This window comes from Pipra filicauda, unplaced genomic scaffold (assembly GCF_003945595.2).
Source record: "Pipra filicauda isolate LSUMZ 115617 unplaced genomic scaffold, ASM394559v2 scaffold587_size370460_pilon, whole genome shotgun sequence".
Taxonomy (NCBI): Eukaryota; Metazoa; Chordata; class Aves; order Passeriformes; family Pipridae; genus Pipra; species Pipra filicauda.
This window is the reverse complement of record NW_024104739.1, coordinates 55,724-79,048: the sequence shown is the minus strand read 5'-3', so window position 1 is coordinate 79,048 and position 23,325 is coordinate 55,724. Positions and strand designations below refer to the sequence as shown.

General features: G+C 60.4%; 3 protein-coding genes and 1 long non-coding RNA gene across 12 annotated transcripts in view; 2 read left to right on the top strand and 2 right to left on the bottom strand.

Annotated features, from left to right (window-relative positions):
• CELSR2 (cadherin EGF LAG seven-pass G-type receptor 2) overlaps positions 1-3,801 on the top strand; it is a 33,318-nt gene extending 29,517 nt beyond the window's left edge. For 5 of the 6 annotated variants that reach the window (XM_039387749.1, XM_027711287.2, XM_039387750.1 and 2 more), the window contains 5 exons: positions 342-424; positions 495-638; positions 947-1,156; positions 1,518-1,749; positions 2,959-3,801. In XM_039387749.1, coding sequence (XP_039243683.1) covers positions 342-424; positions 495-638; positions 947-1,156; positions 1,518-1,749; positions 2,959-2,986 — 697 coding nt within the window. In that variant the 3' untranslated portion in view covers positions 2,987-3,801. The remainder of the gene's footprint in view (positions 1-341; positions 425-494; positions 639-946; positions 1,157-1,517; positions 1,750-2,958) is intronic. The other variant, XM_027711284.2, reaches the window with a different exon arrangement.
• On the bottom strand, positions 3,447-7,653 carry PSRC1 (proline and serine rich coiled-coil 1). Of its 2 annotated transcripts, XM_027711316.2 has the most exons (6): positions 7,137-7,653; positions 6,936-6,993; positions 5,493-5,832; positions 4,913-5,069; positions 4,659-4,829; positions 4,404-4,579 (listed from the first exon to the last, which is right to left on the bottom strand). In XM_027711316.2, the coding sequence occupies exons 1-6, from the start codon at positions 7,420-7,422 to the stop codon at positions 4,464-4,466; spliced, it is 1,128 nt and encodes a 375-aa protein (XP_027567117.2). In that variant the 5' UTR covers positions 7,423-7,653; the 3' UTR covers positions 4,404-4,463. The 2 variants fall into 2 exon arrangements, with proteins under 2 accessions (XP_027567108.1, XP_027567117.2); XM_027711307.2 differs by lacking the exons at positions 4,659-4,829; positions 4,913-5,069 and having other exon boundaries at positions 3,447-4,579; positions 7,137-7,650.
• Positions 7,654-8,886: 1,233 nt separating this feature from the next.
• PPIL1 (peptidylprolyl isomerase like 1) lies at positions 8,887-11,762 on the top strand. The gene is made up of 4 exons (XM_027711266.2): positions 8,887-8,991; positions 9,952-10,106; positions 10,193-10,261; positions 11,472-11,762. The coding sequence occupies exons 1-4, from the start codon at positions 8,927-8,929 to the stop codon at positions 11,690-11,692; spliced, it is 510 nt and encodes a 169-aa protein (XP_027567067.1). The 5' UTR covers positions 8,887-8,926; the 3' UTR covers positions 11,693-11,762.
• Positions 11,763-13,253: 1,491 nt separating this feature from the next.
• Positions 13,254-23,325, bottom strand: part of LOC120324551 — a 53,584-nt gene continuing 43,512 nt past the window's right edge. The window contains exons 1-2 of one of the 3 annotated variants that reach the window (XR_005565945.1): positions 20,215-20,355; positions 13,254-14,655 (exon numbers count right to left, since the gene is read on the bottom strand). This is a non-coding gene — a long non-coding RNA (uncharacterized LOC120324551). Of the gene's footprint in view, positions 14,656-16,177; positions 16,367-20,214; positions 20,356-23,325 lie in introns of those variants that run through there. The other 2 variants (XR_005565944.1, XR_005565943.1) reach the window with 2 other exon arrangements.

Here is a 23,325-nt window from a genome sequence, read left to right as displayed (position 1 = left end):
GGGCATGGGGGGTGGCAGGGTCATGGGGTCGTGGGGTGGGTTGCAGGGGTGGGGGCACGGCACTGGAGTGGCAGGTCATGGAGTGGTAGAGCGGTGGGTTAAGCAGTTGGTGGGTTGGGGGCACTGCACTGGGCTGGAGGGGTGGCACAGGGATGGAGTGGTGGGATGGTAGTGGGTTTGGGGTCCCAGCAGGTGTCTGGCAGTGGTTTTGGGGTCCCAGGGGGGTGTCGGTGGTGTTGGGGTGTCTGTCGGTATTTTTGGGGTTCCGAGGGGTGTCTGTCAGTGGTTTTGGGGCCCCAAGGGGGTGCCAGGCACTGACACTGCCATGTGTCCCCCCCCAGGGAGGACTCGGGGCTGGCGGGCAGCCCGGGGCTGCTGCCCGAGCCCGGGGGACTCTTCCTCGATGCGCAGGAGCAGCCCGAGGGTAACGACCCCCACCTGTGGGGGGGCACGGGGGGTGTCCCCGGGCCCCCCCTGAGCCGTGACCCCTCCAGAGCACGACACGGACTCGGACAGTGACCTGTCCCTGGACGACCCGAGCGGCTCCTACGGCTCCACCCACTCGTCGGACAGCGACGACGAGCCCCCCCCCGGCTGGGACCCCCTGCCTGGGGCTCCCCCGCCCCCCCCCGGCCCCGGTAACGGCCCCCCAACAGCCAACGTCCGCCCACTGGGGATGGGGGGACCCTTGGCCTGACCGGTGCTGGGGAGGGGGGGGGCACCCAGTGGGGTTGGGGAGGGTCCCTGATCCTGGCTTGGTGTTGCTGGGGGGTACCCAGTGGGTACAGTGGGTATGAGGGGAGTCCCTCCCCCAGTCTGGGGTGCTGAGGGGGGGCACCCAGTGGGTTTGGGGGGACCCTGGCCCTGGCTCGTTGTTGCTGGGGGGCACCCACGGGGGCCCGAGGGGTCCCTGGCCCTGCCCATCCCACCAACCCCCTGCCTGCAGGTGCCGCCCGGATGCCCCCGGGGTGCCCGTACTGGCCCGGGGAATTCGTGACGACGGCGAGCGAGAGCGAGGGCGTGGCAGGCACCGAGGGGCTGCGGGTGCAGCCGGCAGGGGGGGCAAGGGGCCCCCCCCGGGGAGACCCTCCCAGGCCCAACGGGGAAGCCCTGCCCAGGGAACCCCTGCTGCTGCCCCTGCCCCACCCACACAAAGGTATGGGCTCGAGGGTGCCCGGTGGGTGCCAGGGTACTTTTCAGGTGTCCATCAGGTACCAGAGCTTCCTGTGGGCACCCAATGGGTGCCCAGGTGCCCACTGGACACTCTTTGGGTGCCAGGGTTCTTTTTGGGTGCCCATCCAGTGCCAGAGGTCCTTTTGGACACTCCTTGGGTGCCAAGGTGCCCATTGGATACCCTTTGGGTGCCAGAGTTCCCTTTGGGCACCCAATGGGTGCCAACATGGCCATTGAGCACCCTTTGGGTGCCAGGGTCCCTCCCGGGTGCCCTTTGGGTGCCAGGGGGTGTGTGTGGGATGGGAAGCCCCCAAACCTGCCGGGTGATGCCCCTTCCCCTGCAGGGATCCTGAAGAAGAAGTGCCTGCCCCCCATCAGTGAGCGGGGGGGCAGTGCCCAGCGCCCCGGGCCCCCACCGCCGCCCCCTGCGGGTACGGTCGCCTCGTCAGGCAGTGACGGGGGTGCTCCCCCGGCCCCCCGGGCCCGGCAGAGCCTCGAGGAGCAGCTGAGCGGCCTCACCCCCATCGCCATGAGCATCCGCGCAGGCACCGCTGATGAGGACTCCTCCGGCTCCGAGTGAGTGCCAGCGTGTGCCCGGGGTGCTTCTGGGTGTCCATTGGGAGTCCTTGGGGTGCCCGGGTTGGTTTTGGGTGTCCATGGTGTGCCAGGGTGGTTGTTGGGTGCCCATGGGGTGCCATGGGTACATCAGGTGCCAGGGCTCCCATTGGGTGCCAGGGTGTCCAAGAGGTGCCCTTTGGGTGCCCATCAGGTGTGAGGGTGGCTTTGGGTGCCCATTGGGGGGGTCTTTGGGTGCCAGGGTTACCTTTGGGCACCCACTGGGTGTGAGGGTGGTTTTTGGATGCCCATCAGGTGCCAGGGATCCCACTGGGTGCCCATTGGGTGCCACGTTGCCCAAGAGGTGCCCTTTGGGTGCCAGAGTTCCCTTTGGGCACCCACTGGGTTCAAGGGTACCCGTGGGGTGCCCATGAGGTGTTCTTTGGGTGCCAGGGCTCCTTTTGGGCGTCCGCTGGATGCTCTTTGGGTGCCCACTGGGTTCCCACTGGGTGCCAAGGTAACTGACAGGAGACTACTATGTGCCAGGGCTCCTCTTGGTGCCCATAGGGTGCAAGAGTTCTCATTGGGTGCCCACTGGGTGCCCATTGATCACTGAGTGCCCCCATTGACCACCCAAAGGGCACCTGTTGGGTGGCCATCAGGTCTAGCAGCACCTGTTGGGTGCCCATTGGGTGCCCGTTGGATATTGGGGTGCCCCCCAGGTGTCCAGTGGGCATTGGGCTGTCCATTGGGTGTTAAGGTGCCCACTGGGTGTTGGGGTTCCATTGGATGTTGGGGTGCCTGTTGGGTGTTGGGGTACCCCTTGGGGTGCCCGCTGGGTGTCTGTTGGGTGTTGGGGTGCCCATTGGATGTCAGGCTGTCCATTGGGTGCCCATTGAGTGCTGGGGTGTCCATTGAGTCCCCACTGGATATTGGGGTGTCCATTGGGTGTTGGGGTGTCCATTGGGTCCCCACTGGATATTGGGGTGCCTGTTGGGTGTTGGGGCATCCCTTGGGGTGCCTGTTGGGTGTCTTTGGGGTGTCCATTGGGTATTGGGGTGCCTGCCAGGTGCCCACTGGATATTGGGGTGTCCACTGGGTGCCCACTGGATATTGGGGTGCCCATTGGGTGCCTGTTAGACACCCGCTGTCCCCCCTTGGTGGATGAGGGTGCCCAGGGGGGGTTGGCACCGTTGGCACTAACCCGGCTTTTCTCTCCTCCCCCCCCAGATTTCTGTTCTTTAATTTTCTCCATTAACTCATGGGGGGGTCCTGCCTCCCCTCATCGCCCCCACCCCTTCATCATCCCTCCAGGGCGGGCACTGGGTGCTGGGGGGCATAGAGGGCACTCTGGCACCCCCCCCATCACGCATCTGTCTGTCTTGTTTTTTATCCCCCCCCCAACACACACTTTGTGCCAACCCCCCCATTTTATCCATCCCCTCCCTCCCCCCCCCAGGAGCGACGAGACCTCGATCTAACGGGGACCCACCCAGCGGGAACTGCCCCCCCCAGTGCCAGGGGGGCACCAGGACACTGGGGGGGGGAGGGCACCGGGACTGGGGGGGGGGCACCAGGATTGAGGAGGAGGGGAAAGGAGCCACAGCCCCCCTCCCTCCCCATTGCACTTTGGATCCTGGCAGGGATTGGCACCTTGGGAAGGGGGGGTGGCATCAGGTGCCCCCCCTCACCCTCCCCCCCAGTCATCATCCCCCACGCCCGGCAAAGGGTTTTATTTAAAAAATACATGAAAATACAAAAAAAAAGGGATTTATAACCCCCTACCATTGTGCCGACCCCCCAACCCCCCCCAAGGTGCCAACCCCCCCTCCATTGTGCCAATTGTGGTGCCAGTTGTGGTGCCAACCCCCCCGGGGTGGGGTCAGGTGGGGGGTGCAGGGATTTCTGAGCCCCCCCCATAGTTACCCATCCCCCCCCAGGGGTGGGGGTTAGGGGGGGCACCCAGAGGTGGGGCTTGGGGGGGGAGGAGAGAGAACCCTGCATGCTGAGGGGTGGGCAGGGGGGTTTCTATGGCTGACGGGACCTTTTGTAATTAAAGCAAAACCCAGAGGGTGCCTCGGGTCCTTCCTGTGGGGGGCCTGGCTCTGCCCCCCCACCCCAAAACCCTGTGGGTGCCTTGGGTCCTTCCTGGGGAGCCCCCAGCTCTGATCCCCCCACCCCACAATCCAACTAGTGTCTTGGTTCATCCCTGGGGGAGCCCCGGCTCTGATGCCCCCTCCCCCCAAAACCCAACTGGTGTCTTGGTTTGTCCGTGGAGGTTCCTAGATCTGAGCCCCCCCAACCCCAGCTTGTCCTTGGGGTGTCCCAGCTCTGCCCCCCCTCCCCCAAAATCCTGTGGGTGCCTTGGCTAGTCAGCCGGGAGGGGGGGGCTCGGCTCTGCCACCTCACCCCAAAACCCAGTTGGTGTCTCGGTTCGTCCCTGGGGGTCCCCGGCTCTGCCTCCCCCCAACCCCAAAACCCAGAGGGTGCCTTGGTTTGTCCCTGGAGGGGGTCCCGGCTCTGCTCCCTCCTTCCCTCCCCAAAATGCAGAGAGCGACTTGGTTTGATCCTGGGGGGGGGCCGGCTCTGTCCCCCCCCCCTCCAAAACCCAGAGAGTGCTTTCGTTCATCCTTGGGGAGGGTCCCGGCTCTGTCCCCCCCCACCGCACACCAGGTTGGAGGGGGGGGGCGGGCACGCCGAGCCCCTCCGGTGGGCGCGGGGGGGGCCCGGGGGTGTCACCTTGGGGTGCTGCTCGCTGCCGTCTTGCGGGGGGGCCACAGGCGGGCGGGGGGGGATCCCGCCTTGCAGGCCGAGGCTGCGGTGGAGGGGGCCCCCCGCGCCCCTCCCGTGCCTGCAAAGGGGAGGGAAACTGTGGGGAAACTGAGGCACGGCGGGAGGCCCCCGCCCCCCCAGAGCCCCCCCAGCCTTACCTCGGGGGGTGGGGGTCCTGCCGCCCGCCGCGGGGGGCCGGGGGGGCACCTTGGGGAGGGCGCCGGGGGCCGGAGGGCGGCCCGAAGGGCCCGGGGGGGCCGTGCTCCTGGTGTGGGGCTGGCGGGCGGGGGGGGGGCAGGGAGTGGGGCCCCCTCTCGCCTTGGGCTGGCCTGGGGAGAGAGGGGGGCATGGAGGCACCGCCTGGGCCTCCCCGTGGGCGCGGTGTCCCCGTGTCCCCCCCCTCCGTTCGTACCTGCCGTGGCCCCCCGGGGGGGCTCCGACCTGCCCCGGGCACTGCTCCCCTGCCCCTGGGTGAGGCACGGCCGGGGCGGGCCCCCGCGGCTGGGGGGGGGTCCCCTGACCCCGGGGGGGCCCTTGGGCGCTGCCGTGAAGTGACGGCTGGGGGAGGTCTGCAAAGAGGGGGGGACGACACACAGGGACGGTGCTCAGCAAGGGAGTGGGGGTTCGTGGTGCCCCCTGGGGACAGGGACGGGACAGGGGGGACAGGGGGAATAGGGGGGACATGGATGGGGACAGGGTGGACTCCATGGATGGGGATGGGGGGATGGGGGGACAATGGGGGACAGAGGGGACAGGGGGGACAGGGGGACATGGATGGGGACAGAGGGGCATGGGGGACGGGGGGGGACATGGGGGACCTGGATGAGGACGGGGGGACAGAAGAGACAGGGGGACTCCATGGATGGTGACAGGTGGGATGGGGGGACGTGGATGGGGACAGGGGGGACAGGGGAGACATGGATGGGGACAGGGGGGACCCATGGCTGGTGACAGGGGGGATGGATGAGGACACCCCCCGGGGTGTCACTTACTTTGGGGACAGCGGTGGCAGCAGACCCCCCCCGGGGCTTGGCGGGGGGCGGTGCCTGGGACTCCACGGTGGGCAGCAGTGCCCTCACCGGGCTGTCCTTCACCACGAACGTCTGGCGCCGGGGGCTGCGGGGCGTGCCTGGGGGGGTGGCGGCGGGGCCAGGGGGGTCCCCGGGGGCGGGGGGGGGCAGGTGACACCCCTCGAGCTGGGCGGCCAAGCGAGTGGCCTCCCGCACCATCTCCTCCAGGCGGGCACCTCGCAGGGGGCTCCAGCGCCCGCTGCCCCCTCCCCCGCGCCGGGACCCCCCGCCCGGGCTCTCCTCGTCCTCCTCTTCATCCTGGCTGGGGTGGAGAGGAAGGGGGGCTCAGCACTGTCCCCACCACCCCCCCGCTGTCACTTCCCCACCACCGCAAGGGTGGCATGGATCCCCCCACCCCAGCGAGGACCCCACTTATGGCACCCCCGGGACCCCAGAACCACATCTGGGGAGGGCATGTCCACGGGACCCCTAGGACCCCACCCATGGGGTGACACATCCCCCAGGCCCCCCAGGACCTCACCCACAGAGTGACACATCCTTCAGGACCCCCAGAGCCACATCCATGGGGGGGGGGTGGCATGTCCACAGGACCCCCAGAGCCACATCCGGGGGGAGGCATGTCCACAGGACCCCCAGGAGTCCCAGAACAACATCCATGGGGTGACACATCCTTCAGGACCCCCAGGACCCCACCCACAGGGTGACACATCCTCCAGGACCTTCAGAACCACATCTATGGGGTGACACATCCCCCAGAGCCACATATATGCGGTGGGATGTCCCTAGGACCCCCAGGATCCTGTTTGTGGAGTGGCACATGCCCTGTGACTCTGCCCATAGAATACCATGTCCCCCAGGACCCCAAGGATGAGGTGCCATGCCCCCCCCAACCCTATCCATGGGGTGCCCTGTCTCCCCTGTCCCCATCCATGGGGTGCCCTGTCTCCCCTGTCACCCAAATCCCATCTATGTCCCCCCGTCCCCCCATGTCCCCATCCACAGGGTGCCATGTCCCATCTGCCCACCAAATCCCATCCATGTCCCCCTTGTCCCCCCATGTCCCAGTCATGTCCCTTCTGTCTCCCATGTCCCAACTATGGGGTGCCCTGTCCCCCATGTCCCCATCTGCGGGGTGCCCTGTCCCCCAGTCTCCCCTCTCCACCTTGTTCCCCCCCCATGTCCCCCTGTCTTGCCCATTCCCATCCATGTCCCCCTGCCCCCCCCTTGTTCCCCCCCATGTCCCCCCCACTCCCATGAATGTCCCCCCATCCTCCTCTCCCCCCTGTCCCCCCCATGTCCCCCGTCCCGCCCTGTCTCCCAGTTCTCATGTCCCCCCCGTCTCCCCCTGTCTCCCTCATGTCCCCCTGTCCCCCCTGTGCCCCCCTGTCCCCAGCCCCCCCGTACCTGTCAGAGGGGGACAGGATCCCGAAGTCAAAGCTCTCCTCGGTGACAAATCGCACATCTGGGGGGACACTGGGGGTGAGCTCCTGCCCCCCCGCGTGGGGAGGGGACACGGGGGACACTGGGGGCGAGCCCCGGCCCCCCTGCACGGGGAGGGGACACAGGGGACACGCGGGGCTGGCACTGTCACTGTCACTGCCGTACCTCGGTCCTCGGCCATCGCCTGGGCTCGGGGCTGCTGAGGGAGCAGGGGGGTCACCACCAACCCCGGCGGGGTCCCCCCGCCAGGGCCTGACCCCCCCCTCGGTGTCCTCGACCCCCCTGGGGACCCGGTGGCACCGGCCAGTGCCCGGGTGGCACCGCCTGTGCCAGGCACCGCCAGGCTCCGCGTCATCGGGACGGGGACAGGGACGGGGAGGGGACACCGGGGACCCCCGCCCGGGGGACTCACAGTGCCGCACCCCCAACCCGGGGGTCCCCAGTGCCACATTGGGGGGGTCCCAGCCCCACAACTCGATCCTTGGGGGTCCCCAGTGCCACAACAGGGGGTCCCCAGTGCCACATTGGGGGTCCTAGTCCCGCACCCCCAGCCCGGGGGTCCTCGGTGCTACATATGGAGGTCCCAGCCCCACATTCCCAGTTCTGGGGATCCCAGTCCGACAGTGGGGGGTCCCAGCTCCCACCCCGGTCCTCACAGCCACACTGGGGTGTCCCAACCCCACACCCCCATCCCTGGGGCACCTCAGCCCTATCCTAAGAGGGTCCCAGCCCCACCCCCCCACTCTCCCCGGGTTCCCCAGCCCCACACTAAGGTGGTTGCAGCCCCGCACTCCAACTCCACGTCACCCCATTCCTGCATGGGGGGTCCCAGCTCTGCACTCTCATCCCTGGGGGTCCCCAACCCCATGCTAGGAGAGTTCCAGAACCACGAGGGGGTCCCAGCCCGGCACCCCCACTCCTGGGGGTCCCCAGCCTCACACTAAGGGGGTTCCGGCCTCACTGGGGGGTCCCAGCTCCACATTCTGATCCCTGGGGGTCCCAGCCCCACACTGAGGGTCCCAGTCCCACACACCCATCCCCGGGGGTCCCAGACCTACACTAAAGGGGTCCCAGCCCCACATCCCGATCCCTGGGGGTCCCAGCCCCACACTCCTATCCCTGGGGGTCCCCAGCCCTACACTAAGGGAGTCGCAGCTCCACCGGGGGTCCAGCCCCTCACCCTGACCCCTGGGCGTCCCAGCCCCACAGTAAGAGAGTCCCAGCCCCACACCCCCAACCCCGCGGTTCCCAGCCCTACATTAAGGGGGTCCCAGCCCCAGCGGGCGGTCCCAGCCCCACATCCCGATCCCTGGTGGTCCGAGCCCCACATCCCGATCCCTGGTGGTCCGAGCCCCACACCCCCATCCCTGGGGGTCCCACCCCATAGTAAGAGGGTCCCAGCACCACAGGGGGGTCCCAGCCCCGCAGCCCCATCCCTGGGTGTCCCCAGCCCCGCAGCCCCATCCCTGGGTGTCCCCAGCCCCACACTAAGGTGGTCTCAGCCCCCTCTGGGTGGTCCCAGCCCCGCACTCCGACTCCGCGTCACCTCATCCCCGCACGGGGGAAGTCCATCCGTGCTCCCCGCGGTCCGCCCGTGTCCTCCTGGCCGGTTTCCCCGCCGGGCCCCCCCCGAACCCCCCAGGATGGTCCCGTGTCCCCCCCTTATCCCCCCCACCATCCTCCCCTCTCACCGCCCCCGGCTCCCGCTCCGCGCTCGCCGCGGGGGGCGTGGCTTCATGCAGGGGGCATGACCTGATTAGAACCGCCCCGCCCCTTGCGGCTCAACGGAGGCGGCCCCGCCCCCTCCACCCATTGGCTGGCCCTACTTACGCCGCGACGCCGATTGGACAATCTCCTCTGCGCGCCTCGCGCTGATTGGTTGTCCCTCTCCCGCTCGCCCCGCCCTCCATTCATAGAGACAGGAAGGGGGCGTGTCCCGGAAGCGCGCGCCCGCCATGGCCGCCGCGCCAGCCGTGCCTCCCGACTCGTGGCAGCCCCCGACGGTGTCCATGGAGACCACGTAAGGAGCGGGCCCGGGCCCCCCGCCGGCACCGGGAGAGGCCCCGCCCACCCCCTAGCCCCGCCCCCTGCCGCGGGGACATCAGGGACAGCGGGGGCTGCCACCCCCACCCCCCTACTCCCGGTACCAGGCTCGATACTGAGCCCCCCCCGGGACCGGGAAACCTCCGGGGTCCATGAGCCCACAGACCATTCGTTGCCACCAACCCCCGGTGTCCCCCTGGTCCCTCCTTGTACCGGGCAGCCCCCACTGACCGCGAGCTCTCGGGACCGGGCAACCCCCGGGGTCCCTCCTGAGCCACCCCGGTGTCCGTGAGTCCCCGGGATCGGGCAGTCCCCGGGGTCTGTGAGCCCCCAGACCCTCGGGTATCAAACTAGACTCCGGTGTCCGTGATCCCCGGTGTTCCCCCCGGTCCCAGGCAGCCCCCGGTGTCCCCCAGCCCCCCCAGTGTCCACCGGTGTCCATGACCCGGGGTGTGTCCCGGGCAGCGCCTGGTTCCCCGGTGGGCACGGAGAAGCTCCCGGTGTCTCCCAGTCGGGGCAGCCCCGGTTACCCCCCCGGGACTGGAGACCCCTCCGGTGTCCCCACCATGTCCCGTTGTTCTCGGTGTCTGCCAGTCCCAGCCCCGTTATCCCCCAGTCCCGGTTGCCCCCCCAGTGTCCCCCTGGTGTCCCGTTGCCCCCCATTGCCCCCCGATCCCCTCCCTTCCCCCCACTGTGCCTCTGCCCTGATCCCGTGGAGTCACAGTGGGGTGAGCCCATTTCCTGGGACCATTCCCTTTCCCACTGTTCCCATTCCTGGGATGGGATCCCTGGTGCTGGAGCTGCACTGGCAGCACAGCCCCCATTCCCAGTGCCATTCCCATTTCATTCCTGGTATTCCCAGTGTCCCAGTGTCCCTGGTGCTCGAGCTGTCCTAGCTGCACAGCCCCATTCCCATTCCCAGTATTCCCATTCCCAGGATGGGATCCCTGGTGCTGGAGCTGTACTGGCTGCACGCCCCCCGCACATGTAAGAACTTTGCCGAGCTCAGCCGTCGTGGGTACTACAATGGCACCAAGTTCCACCGTGTCATCAAGGACTTCATGGTGCAGGGTGGGGACCCCACGGGCACCGGTGAGCATGAGACACCCCCCAGGATCCCCCTGGGACCGCCCCCCCCGGCGCTAGGGATCCCGCTGACCCCCAAAATCCTCCCCCAGGCCGCGGCGGTGCCTCTATCTACGGGAAGCAGTTTGAGGATGAGCTGCACCCTGACCTGAAGTTCACTGGTGAGTGGGGGGGGACCCCCGGCACACTGAGAGCCCACCTATAGCAGGGCTGGACCCCTGGGACCCCCGGGAAACTGGGAGCCTCCCTATAGCAGGGCAGGACCCCTGGGACCCCCAGAATCCCCAGGACCCCACCTATAGCAGGGCAGGACCCTGGGACCCCACATATAGCAGGGAAGACCCCCAGGATCCCCAGGACCTCACCTATAGCAGGGAAGACCCCCTGGGGCCCCTGGGATCCCCAGGACCCTGGTCAAGGCGTGGGATATCCACCAGGACCTCAGGACCCATCCATAGTATGACACATCCCCCATATCCCCAAAGACCCCATCCATGAAGGATCATCCATAGGAATGTCATGGCCACCATCATGTGAGAACCTTGGCCATGGGGTGAACCATGGCCCCCTGTGTCCCCATCCTTGGATTGAAATGTCCCTGTGTCCCTCAGGACCCCAACCATGAGGTGCCATGTCCCCCCGACCCCGTTCATGGGGGATCATCCATGGGATGGCATGTCCCCCATGGTACCAGGACCTTATCAATGGGGTGCCATGTCCCTTTGTATGGGGTGCTACATCCCTGTGTCCCCACCCCTGAGGTCCATGTCCCTGTATCCCCATGTCCCCCCCAAAAGGTCCCTGTCCCTGTGTCCCTCAGGCACTGGGATCCTGGCAATGGCCAATGCAAGGCCAGACACCAATGGGAGCCAGTTCTTCCTAAGGTTCCCTAAGATCCCTCCACTGGGTGACATGTCCCCCAGGACCCCATCCATTGGGTGCCATGTCTTTTCCATCCCTTTCCATGAGGTGCCATGTTCCCATAATACCAAGGCCTTGGCCACGGGGTGCCATGTTCTCTGTGTCCCCATTCCTGAGCTCCCATGTCCCTAAGTCCCCATCCATGAGGTGACGTGTCCCTCATGATACCAAGACCTTGGCCAAGGTGTGCCATGTCTCCTCTGTCTCCATCCTTGGAGGTGACATGAACCTTAACCAAGGGGTGCCATGTCCCCATGTCCTCCCCCTGAGGTCCATGTCCCTGTGTCCCCATCCCTGAGGTGACATGTCCCTGAGTCCTCATCCATGAGCTCCCATGTCCCCTGAGTCCCCATCTATGAGGTGACCTGTTCCCTGTGATACTAAGACCTTGGCCATGGAGTGCCATGTCCCTCCCTGAGGTCCCTGTCCCCATGTCCCCATGTCCCTCAGGCGCCGGGATCCTGGCGATGGCCAACGCGGGGCCGGACACCAATGGCAGCCAGTTCTTCTTGACACTGGGCCCTGCGCAATGGCTGGATGGCAAGCACAGCATCTTCGGGCGCGTGTGCCAGGGCATGGGCGTGCTGGGCCGCCTGGCCATGGTGGAGACCAATGCCCAGGACCGGCCCCTGGATGACGTCAAGATCATCAAGGCCTATCCCTCGGGGTAGAGGGGGCTGCGGGACCCCCCCCGCAAACTGTACAGCTTTGTTGTAATAAAAGAGGTTGGGTTTTGGGGGACCCCCCTGGAGTAGGGTGTTTAGTGGAGGCTGGAAGGGGGGAGGGGTCTCTGGTGTGGTTGGGACCCCTCCCCAAAAAGGGGGCTGGGGGGGCCCCTCACAGGGGCGTGGAGCTGCTGGGGGGGGCAGGGGGCCTAAATTTCCCCTCCCTCTGTGTTGTGTGTCCCCCCAAAGTGTCCTGGGACCCCTCAGGGTGTTCCCCCATCACCTGTGGGATCACTGGGCTTTGAGTGGAAAGGGGGGAAAGCCCCCCTGCCAAAAAAAACCCCTGGGCTCCCCACGTGGCACTGGGGACCCCCAGAGCGGCACTGGGGTCCCTGTGCCAGCACACATTGGGTGCCCCCTCCCTGGCTCTGGGTGACCCCCCTCCAGCACTGGGTGTCATCCAAAGTTGGGTGTCCACCCCAACATTGGGTGTCCCCCCCCTCCAACTTTGGGTGTCCCCCTGGTTCTGGGTGTCTCCCCCCAGCTCTGGGTGTCCCCCCACCCCACCCCCAGGTATAGGTGTCCCCTCCAGTTTTGGGTGTCCCCTTCCCCAGCTCTGGATGGCCTCCTGCTCTGAGTGTCCCCCCCAATACTGGGTGTCCCTCCTGAGCTCAGGGTGTCCCCCCCAAAACTGGCTGTCCCCCCCTGGCTCTGGGTAAACCCCCTGGGTCTGGGTGTCCCACCCCAACTCCCAGTGCAGGACCTGGGACAGTACTGGGAGGCACTGGGTGATCCTGGGGATGGTGTGGGATGGTACTGGGATCGACTGGGGGGACTGAGGCACCCTGGGTCTGCAGACCATGGGGCTGGGGGGGCACTGGGAGGGGCTGGTTGAAGGAGAACTGGGGGCATTGAGGGGGGTTGGGGCTCTCCCTGGGGGGTGGGCTTTACCAGAGGGGTCCCCACAGCACTGGCGGGAGGGCACTGGGAGGACTGGAGGGGGACTAGGGGCACCAGGAGCCCCTGGGGAGTACCAGGAGAGGGGGAGGGGGCAATACTGGGGGGTACTGGGAAGAGGGAGCCAGGTCTAGGGGGTGGTTTGGGGGTGTCTCGGCATCTGGAAGCAGCCCTGGGGGTGATGCGGGGGTTGATACAGGCGGTCTGGGGGTAACGGGGTCTGGGGGTGATTGGGGGGGTGGTACCAGCAGTCTGGGGGATACCGGCAGTCTGGGGGTGATCCCAAGGGTCAGTACAGGCAGTCCAGGGGTATCGGCAGTCTAGGGGTGATCCCGAAGGCGGTACCAGGGTCGGGGGGGCTGTACCAGCAGTCCAGGGGTACTGGGGTCTGGGGGTGGTCTGGGGGGCAGTACCAGTGTCTGGGGAGTACTAGGGGTCTGGGGGTGATCCAGGGGTCCAGGGGGTATCGGGGCCTGGGGGTGCTCCCAGGGGCGGAACTGGCAGTCTAGGGAGGACCAGGGGTCTGGGGGTGATCCCTCCCAAAATTCAGTACAGACAAAGATTCCTCCCAAACCAAAGGTGCTTGCACAGAAAGCTCTTGCTGTCCATGTAGTTCCGAGAGTGGTGCACCAAGTGCACACGAGAGATGGAGGGTCAGGCCTTTATTTCCTGGGTGGAAGGGCAGTCATTCACTGGCAGGAGCGCCGCGCTGCAACGGGCCGTCCGAGGGCCAAACTTCAAGATGGACGAAGATTCCTCCCAGACCAAAGGTGCCCACCCAGAAAGCTCTTGCTGTACACATAGTGCCAAGAACAGAGCACCAACAGCAGGTGAGAGACAGAGGGTCAAGGCTTTCTTTCCTGGCTGGGAGGGCAGTCATTCGCATGGAGGAGAGCCGCGCCGAACTCAGCCATCCGAGGCCCAAAAATGAATACGGACGAAGATTCCTCCCAGACCAAAGGTGCCTGCCCAGGGGCTGGGATTACGGGTCTCCATCTGCCAAGCCACCAGCTGCCCTTTCAGATGGGTGGGCCAGGGCTCTCCCAGCCCCACCACTCGCCGGCAGCACTCCGGTGATTGCCATGTGTGCTCCCTGCGTGTGCGTGAGGGTCTTCATCCTGTTCCCTGCTCATCCCTCAGCACATTCCCCCGGAAATATGCTGTCCTTGCCACCATTGGGGCTGGGATATCCAGCAGCCCTGCTGGAGCCACGTTCCTCTCTCGCACTGTGCATTTCCCCGGCAGAGAACGGCACAGCTAGAGCCCCTGGGCTGCTGCCCAGCAAGGCTCATCTCCCTATCCTGGGGAGCTGGGAGAGAGGCATTCTTCCAAGGCAGATGAAGAAGCACAGGGGAGAAGCCACAGAGGAGGAGGAGACACGTGTTCCCTGAGGAAGCTGCAAGCAGCCCAGAGAACTGCGGACAGCACGGGAAGATGTGAAAGGTGCAGCAGGGAATAAGCCCGCAGTTCCCAAAAGCCCAGCAGTGGGTGTGCAGCAGAGCAGGCGATTGCAACTGGGGAGGGGAGGACTGACTGCACTGCGATCTGACCGGGAACAGCCCCTGCCCATGAGTGAGGCCCCAGAGCCCAGCAATGCTCAGAATGCCATTGGCTGAGGGAGTCACAGGGGTTGCTGCTGGGGGAGGGAGAAACCCAAAGAGAGCTGTTCAGGCACTGAAAGAACAGTTAATTTCCCTCTCCTCCTGCTTCCTTTGCTCCCCAAGAGAGTCGTTTCTGGCAGCTCTCTTCTCTCAGGACAGGGTGGTGATTTCTGAACCTCTCAACAAAAAGGCAGGTTGGTCTCAGCATGAACTTTGGCTATCTCATCCTCACTTTCTGCCTGGGCCACCTCCTCCCTATATCCTGGCTTTTCATCAATGCATCCTTCTTCCTCCCAGAAAACACTCAACAGCCTTTTCCGGGCCTGTGGGGAAATATCACTGAATAGAGAAAAATGGTTGTAAAGCTCGTACTTGCCCTCTTGAATGTGTTCACTCCAGACGATCTTACTCCTGTAAGGAAATGAAGAGAGAAAGAAGAGAAAGTTCAGATCCCTCCTCTGTCTCTTCTCTCCCCTTCAAACTCTCTTGCTATCCCTCTCCCTCTTGTCTTGTCTTCCACATGCTGCCACCAGAAGACATCTCGGCTGTCTCTGCAGTCCCACATTTATCCCTTTCTAAAGAAAATCAGCAGATCTTTTCAAAGCTACCCCAGGCCTATCAAGCTCTCATCTCACTAACTTTAATAATGCGTCCCATTCTGCCTCCAGGCTGCCTCTGGCACGACTTCCAGTTTTCCCCAGGCTGGCAACATATTCAGGGCTCCCTCTTTGCAGGATCAGCATTGTGTGTTCTCAGGGAGTGAGGAACTCAGGGATTGAGGAACCCTCATAATTTACGGAGGTGACAGAGATGAGAAAGAGAATGAACTTTTTGGCTGTGCCTCTGAGTGCCCCCCAAACTGCTGCAGATATGCTGGTTCCAACACATCCAGTTCAGGTGTGACAGGCTTTTCCCAGATCCTCTGAGCAAGAAGAGCAGGAGGAGGAACACAGCAGAGCTCACTTAAGGAGACTGCATCTCCATGAAGCCCCAAGCAGGTGGGAGATGCCATACCACGTCTGAGCTTTCTCTGGGAGAAGTGCCTCGCCGTAGCACTGGTACCACAGCCCCTGACAAAAACCCCCGTGGTCATTTTCCCCAGCAGAAGTTCTCCTGCTGCCAGCAGGGATGCTCTCCGGGACAGGCCGGGAGAGGCGAAGCCCAGGGTGCTGAGCCCGGAGGGATGTTCTTCGTCTCGTGCCCCTCAACCATTGTCACAAGCACGTGCCTTGGAGGACAATTTAGGAGTCTCCACGTGCCAACAGAGGAGAGATGTGAGGGAAGACGGTGGCGGTGAAAGGAGCTCATGGCCTCTCAATCTTGAGCTCCCCCATACCAACCCGCTCCCCTGCCACCCAGCCCAGCCCCACTGCCTCCGCGGTGAAGGTAGGGAGGGAGAGGAAGGCAGAGGAGGGAGAGGAGGCGGAGAGGAGGCGGCCTGCCTGGAGCAGAGAGCCGGGGCTGGCAGAATGGGACACCGGGCGGCAGATCGGTGAATGCGGCACTGGTGGGGAGCGCAACTGGTGGCACTGGCCGCGGTTCTGCTCGGTGCGCAGGGCTGGCAGCTGGGGACCGTGTGGCAGCGACTGGCGTGACTGTGCAGGTCCCTTGAGGCTGCCATCCTGCCTGGCAGGTTCTTTGCAGAGCTCTGCCCCCGAACTAGCCTCCTGTCCATCCTTCCCTCTGCTCTATAAAGCATTCCCTCGGAACACTCATTGCTCTTTTCTTTGTCGAGCCGTTCCTGTTTCTTTGCTTTACTCTCTGTCCTTCAGAGAACTCCTGCAGACCGTCCTTCCTCTTTCCTACCTTTCTTTCTCTCTTTGCTTTGCTTAGTCCCGCAGCTTTCCATTCTTAAGTAACTCCACCAATCCCCCTCACTTTCCCGCACTCATCTCTCCAGCAAATACTAATGGACACTTCCACTACTGCACACCTTGACATCCTCTTAAAATTCTTCTCCATATGGTCCTGACCACTTCTGTGCCCTTTGTTCTGGGAAACAACATCCGGTGCAAAAAGCACTTCTGACGGTTTTTCTTCTTTATCTCCCCGCCAGTGTCTGCAGGCAGAGCCCAGGTGCAGCAGGACCCATTGGTAGAGACCACCGAGGGCAGTGAAATCACCATCACACACAAACATACGGATCGGTGATTTTATCCATTTCTACAAGCAGCTCCCGGGCCACAGCCCCGAGCTCCTGGCACGCGCTGCTAAAGGGTCCAGAGAGCTGCGGGCGCCAGCGGGGCAGCTGCCGGTGTCGGGAGATTGTCATTGGACCATCCTCTGGCTCTCCGGGCCCTGTCATTGGGACGCAACTCTGTATTCCTGCGCCCTGCTGGACACGGACTCATTGACACATTCGTCTTTGGATCTTTCAGGGGATTTTCTTAGAAATACACCACTCGGTTAGTTGGTTCTACAGCAGAGGAAAGTAGCGCCCCTCTGAAAACAGGGCGTTTTAGTCCTACACAGAGCACAGGCTTGTGACAGAATGCCGGAGTGCCAAGTGACGTACACAGCACAGGGCAGCTCAAGTCTGGGCATATTGCAGTCAGCTACAATATGTGTCCTTAACTTCTCCTGAGCAATCGTCTCCTGAATAATCTCATCCACTCCAGACAGGCACCGCGATTCTCTGGTTCATGAAGATCTTTCTCTTTGGATAGGAGGAGGGGTTCTGGCCTTGCCTTGAGTGTGGAAAAGACACAGTCAGGGTCCGCAAGACTTGGAGTGTCACTCGTCAAAGATCTGAACGCTACATCTCAGACGTGTGCTGAAGTAGCTGTGAAGGCAGACAGCGCAATGCAGCGAGGTGTAGCCAAGCCAGACCAAGTGCTAGAGGTGGTGAGAGAGGAGACAAAAGCAGTAAGAAAGGAGAGACCTCCAGCCATGTGGCCCTGGAATCAGGAAGGAAGGTTGCACGACCATCTCAGTACAAATGCAGACTCCTCACCTTTCTGTAAAAGTGTTATCTCTACTCTGACACCCAAGAGGGCAGAACCATATCAGGAGCACACAGGCATAGGGAGGGTGAACTTGATGCTGCGCTTCCACCTGGGAAGACTGTGAAAACCTCAGTTTCCCGTGGTGTGGTGGGTGCCTGGGATCGCGCTGGAGTTGATCTAGAGAAGGGGTTGGGATTAAGGGTCTCCATCTGCCAAGCTGCCAGACCTCCAGCTGCCCTTTCAGATGGGTGGCCAGGGCTCTCTGGGATGTGCTCCTGTGGACAGAGCTCCCCGTTTCCATCCCTCAGGCCGTGGGGCATCTCAGATAGTGGCAGAGCAGGTGGCAACCCACAAGGGCTGAGGTACATTCCGGCTCTGGGCGTGGCAGCAGAAGCCCCAGGAGATACTGCCCCTGCTGCCATGAACTCTCTGCGTGTGTGCAAGCGAAGGACTCGTGTGTCTGAAAACCCTTGTGTGACTGAGCAGTGAGCCCCCGCCAGGGCACCACCGACTCTTGGCACACTGGCCATCCACCAGGACCCCAGAGGTCATTTTCCAGCACTGCTGTGCAGCATGTCATTCCCAGTCTGTCCGTACATCTGGGGTTGCCCCATCCCAGGGACAGAATCCGGCACTTCCCCTTGTTGAACTTCCTCTGGTTGAGGATTGCCCAAACCTCGGATTTGAGGTCTCTCTGCAAGGCCTCCCTCTTCCATGAGGCCCTTGAGTCCATGGGAATCTGCAGTGTTCAGTGTTCCATGTGTTACGAGGCCCCATATTGTCACAATGGCACTGAAATGAGAGAGGATCTCCTTTCTAAACGACTTCGTAAATCGGAAGTTTTTTCTTAGATAAAAATCCTAATCAACAAAGGGATTTGCAAAGACCATGGTAGTGGTCTTTCCTTTTAAGACTACAATTAGTTTTAGGAGAGAGAATGTAGATGCTACATGGAAACTAATAGTGTATCATCTGCCCATCTTCAAGAAATTAGCTTACATGCCTCAGAAAATTTGTTTAATAAGAGACTGTTCTGTTAAGAAGAAAGTCAATTATACATTGTTTAAGCAAATGGGAAGTTCTAAGACACATGTCTTAGCTGGTCCTAGAACATTTAGTTTAGGGGTTAGAGGTCGGATAGATCAATCAGAGATGCTATGAGGCCTGCTAAGCGAGAAGACACTCTGCGAAAATGACTGCCCCCCCAGAAGAAATGGACGCTAGATGGCAGTCTTGCTCAACGAATACAATCCCAGATGCTATTTGAACCAAAAATCATAACAGAATTCTGGACTGCTTGTGAAGGTGAGGGTCTTTCAAGTATCACTGTATTTATATTCCGAAATTCATACTGATTCTTTGATTCATGCATGGCAGAGTACCCCCATGAATCCCCAGCTGGCATCTTAAAGAAATGTTCCATCCAATGGTTTCTGGTCATTGGGTTTAATTCTTTTGTTTTATCCCCTTGATTCCATGAAGTTCCAAAGATATCCCAGGGTTTGTTTAATTCCATGAGGTCCCGCACTTCCCAATGACGTCCCTTAATTCCTTGGTTTTCTGTATTTTCCCAGGGAACATTTGCTTCCGTGGTGCAGGGCAGAGTCACGATGACCGCTTGATTCCGTGAGTTCCCCCAGTGTCCCAGCAGTCCTTTGATTCCATGAGAGCCTGCAATGTTGCAGTGGGTTGACCTTGCCTGGATGCCAGGTGCCCACCAAGCCACTCTATCGCTGCCCTTCCCAGCCAGACAGAAAAGACAGAAAAACATGGAAAATGACTTCTACCTTGAGATCAGGCACTTTACTAAAGCAAAAGCCAAAGTTTGTGCATGCATAAGTGAAGAGGAAAATAAAGAGATTTATTCTCTACTTCCCATCAGCAGCCATGCTTTGCCACTTCACAGGAAGCAGAGCTTCACCACACAGAGAGGCCGCTCAGAAGGCAAGTATTGTAAAAAAATTGATTCCCCCTTTCCTTTCGTGAGCTCTTGTAGCTGAGCTGACGCCATATATTCTGCAATATCCCTTTTGTCCATTTGGCTCAACTGGCCTGCCTGTATCCCCTCCCATGATCTTGCCCCCGATTCAAGGGAGGAAGCTGACAGTGCCCTGCTCAGCAGTTGCCAAAGCACTGGTGTGATTAACCCCTTTGTAGCTCCCAATGCAAAGCACAGCACTGTGATGTCTGCAGTGAGAAAATGAACTCCAGCTCAGACAGACCCAACACACGTGGGATTCTGAAATGTCTCAGGGTTTGTTTGGTTCTACGATGCCTCCCGTGTCACTGTGACACAGCCCTCAGACCTGGCAGTAGAAAAATAAATCAAAAAATTCAGAAGAAATCATCTTGCCCTTCTCACCATCATGTCCTACGACCGCTACGTGGTCATCTGCAAAGCCCTGCACTACAGGACCCTCCTGGGCAGCAGAGCTTGTGCCCACGTGGCAGCAGCTGCCTGGGCCACTGGGAAGAGGGTCTGGCCCTGGAGCTGCAGGAGTTGCCGCCTGAGCTGATGATCTCCTGAGCAGTCCAGACACGCAGTCACTATCCCTGTCCTCTATTTCCTCCCTTTCTTGCTGCACGACCAGAAACGACTGTGCTGCTCTGCTGGGCTGGGGAGGGGCAGGAAGATGGGGGGACCGGGGAGGGACTGGACTGGGCAGTTCCAGGGAGTAGAAAACCCCAGTGTTCATCTGAAGTGTAGGAGTGGGCAGGGTGGGAGCACTACAGGGCAGAGGTGGCTCCAGGCTCTGGGAGTGGCAGCAGGAGCCCAGGGAGACCCTGCCCCTGCTGCAATGAACTGCCTGTGTGTGTGCGAGGGAAGGACTCGTGTCTCTGAACACCCCAGTGTGTGTGAGCAGTGCATCAGTCCAGCTCAGAGGTGGACACCTCTCAGAGCCCTGACACATTCCTTTTGTGACTCCAGGAAAGCCCCCACTGTGCCAGGGAGTAACTAGATCCTTTGCTGTCACCCTCCTGGCGTCCTGTGCAATGATGAAACTAGAAAAGGTGATCATCTTACCCTTTTAATTTTCTAAGGGGAGAAATGTCACTGCTGGAAAGAAGTGTCACTGAAGAGGTGAGAAGAGGGAACATCGTTTCCTTAAGCCTGTTCCTCAGCAGGTTCCCCAGGAGAGAAAGACTGGAAGTTTTGGCTGTGTGGTTCAGTTGGTTTATCAACCTGGGCACTCCACGGGCAACAAGAGCTTCCTGTGCTGGCACCTTTGCTGTGGGAGGAATCTTTGTTTGATGGCAATTTTGGGAGTCGGGCTGGCAGTTGGGAGGCAGGGCTGAAAACAGGAAACAGAAGCCGTTATCCGAAGGAAAGAAATATTGGAAACTTTGGCTTTGTGGTTGTACCAGGGTGAATTTATGCTGATACTTTTGGTCTGTGTTTGCCCCTACCACCTGTGAAAGCTTTGCTTTTTCCCTGCCAATATATGGGAAAAGAAACCCTGATAAGTGGGAAAGGTGTCCTTGAAGAGAGCTTCTTGTATGAACTGTTTTAATTGGTGTCCTGTTATTGGTTACTTTTCCGTCAAGGGCATTTGGAGGAGAAAGTGATGATGGAGTGAGGACTCAATTAAGATAGACCCCAAAACACACTGAGCATGCGTGTGTGGATTTCCGAAGTTCTCACGCGTATGCAGAAGAAGATGCACGGAGATTTTTTTCAGCACCAAAATACACAGGCAACAACACACACTCAGACACACCTGCAAACACTGAGAAAAAATCAGACCCTTAAATACATGCTCAGGCACACTGAGACACACTCGCACACACCCAGACACTCTCAGACACACTCGCACACACTCAGACACACTTGAACACGCTCGCACACATTAAGACACACTCAGACACAGTCATACACACTCAAGCACACTCAGACGCACCCGCACACACTCAGACACACCTGCAAACACTCAGACACCCTTAGACAAATCAAGACATGCTCAGAGACACTGAGGCACACGCAGACACCCTCGTGCACACACAGACACATTCTCACACACTCAGACACACTCATAAACTCTTGAACACACTCAGACACATAAATACATGCTCAGGCACGTGCAGGCACACACAGAAACACTCGCACACACCAAGAAAAACTCAGACATATTTACACACAGACAAGCTCTCACACACCCAGACACGCTCAGATTCACTGGTACACACGTAGACAGACATAAATGCTCACACACACTCCGACAACCTCTGGCACACTCAGACACACTCAGAAACACTCAGCCACAATCATATACACTCAGACACACTTGAACACATTCAGACACACTCGCACTCACTAAGACACACTCAGACACACTCATGCACACTCAAACACACTCAGAGGCACCTGCACACACTCACACACACTCAGACACACCTGCAAACACTCAGACACCCTCAGGGACATAAAGACATAGGCACACTGAGGAAAATGCAGACACACTCGCACACACACAGACATTCACACACACACAGATACGCTCAGACACACTCAGACACACTCCCACACAGACAGATACACTTAAACACACTGAGACACAATCAGACACACTCCCACACACCCAGACACACTCAGACACATTTGCACACACCAAGACACACTCAGATACCCTCAGACACGCTCAGAAACACTCAGACAAACTCTCACACACTCAGACACACTTGCAAACACATTCAAACACACCCAAACACACTGAAACACAATTGAAAGCACTAAGAAACACTCAGACACACATAGACACACCCAGACACATTCGCACACACAGATATACTCAGACACACTTAGAAAAACTCTCACAAAGCAAGACACACTTATACACACTAAGACACACTCAGGCACACCCAGACACACTCACACACACTCACACACACTCACACACACTCAGACACATTCAGAAACACTCAGACACACTCGCACACGCTCAGACGCGCTTAGACACACTCGCACAAACCCAGACACATTCGCTCACAATCAGATACGCTCAGACACACTCGGATACACTCTCACAAAGCCAAACACACTTAAACACACTCAGACACACTCAGACACACTCAGATACGCTCAGACACACTCAGAAACACTCAGACACACTCGCCCATGCTCAGACACACTCAGATACACTCCAACACACTCAGACACACTCAGGCAAACCCAGACACACTCAGACACACTCGCACCCACTCACACGCAGTCATAAACAATAACACACACTCAGACACACCCAGACACACTCACCCACACTCAGAAACACTCAAACACACTCACACAAGGTCAGACACAACTGCAAACACACTCGCACACTCAGACACACTTAGACACATTGGCACACACCCAGACACATTCGCTCACACTCAGATATGCTCAGACACACTCAGACACACACCCACACAGTCAGACACACTTAAACACCCTCAGACACACTCAAGTACAGTCCCACACACCCAGAAACACTCAGACACACTCGCACACACTCACACACACTCAGATACACTCTGACACACTAAGACACAATCAGGTAAACCCAGACACACTCAGAAACACCCGCACACACTCACACACACTCATACACACTCAGATATGCTCAGACACACTCAGACACACTCACACGCACTCAGACACACTCAGACACACTTGCACAGGCTCAGACACAACTGCAAACACACTCGCACACTCAGACACACTCGCACACAGCCAGACACATTTAAAGGCACTCAGACACACTCAAGCACAGTCCCACACAGCCAGACACACTCAGACACACTCAGACACTCTCAGACACACTCAGGCACGCTGAGAGATGCTCAGACACACTCAGAAACAAACACACTCACACAGGCTCAGACGAAACTGCAAACACACTCCCACACTCAGACACACTTAGACACACTGGCACACACTCAGACACTTGAGCACACTCAAACACACACACTCAGACATGCTCAGACATGCACAGACACACTCAGAAACACTCAGACACACTCGCACACACTCACACACTCAGACACACTCAGTCACACTCAGACACACTCAGATACACTCAGACACACACAAGCTCAGACACAATCGCATACGCTCAGACACACCTGCAAAAACTGACAAACCATCAGACTCACGCACACT

Coding starts and splice junctions, on each gene's coding strand:
- PSRC1 (XM_027711307.2), bottom strand. CDS start 7,422: ATGTGGCACTGGGGACCCCCGGGTTGGGGGTGCGGCACTGTGAGTCCC. Junction 5,833..6,935: donor ATCCTGTCCCCCTCTGACAG/GTACGGGGGGGC, acceptor TCTCCACCCCAG/CCAGGATGAAGAGGAGGACG. Junction 4,580..5,492: donor CTGCCACCGCTGTCCCCAAA/GTAAGTGACACC, acceptor TCCCCTTTGCAG/GCACGGGAGGGGCGCGGGGG.
- PPIL1 (XM_027711266.2), top strand. CDS start 8,927: ATGGCCGCCGCGCCAGCCGTGCCTCCCGACTCGTGGCAGCCCCCGACG. Junction 8,992..9,951: donor ACGGTGTCCATGGAGACCAC/GTAAGGAGCGGG, acceptor TCCCATTCCCAG/GATGGGATCCCTGGTGCTGG. Junction 10,262..11,471: donor CCCTGACCTGAAGTTCACTG/GTGAGTGGGGGG, acceptor CATGTCCCTCAG/GCGCCGGGATCCTGGCGATG.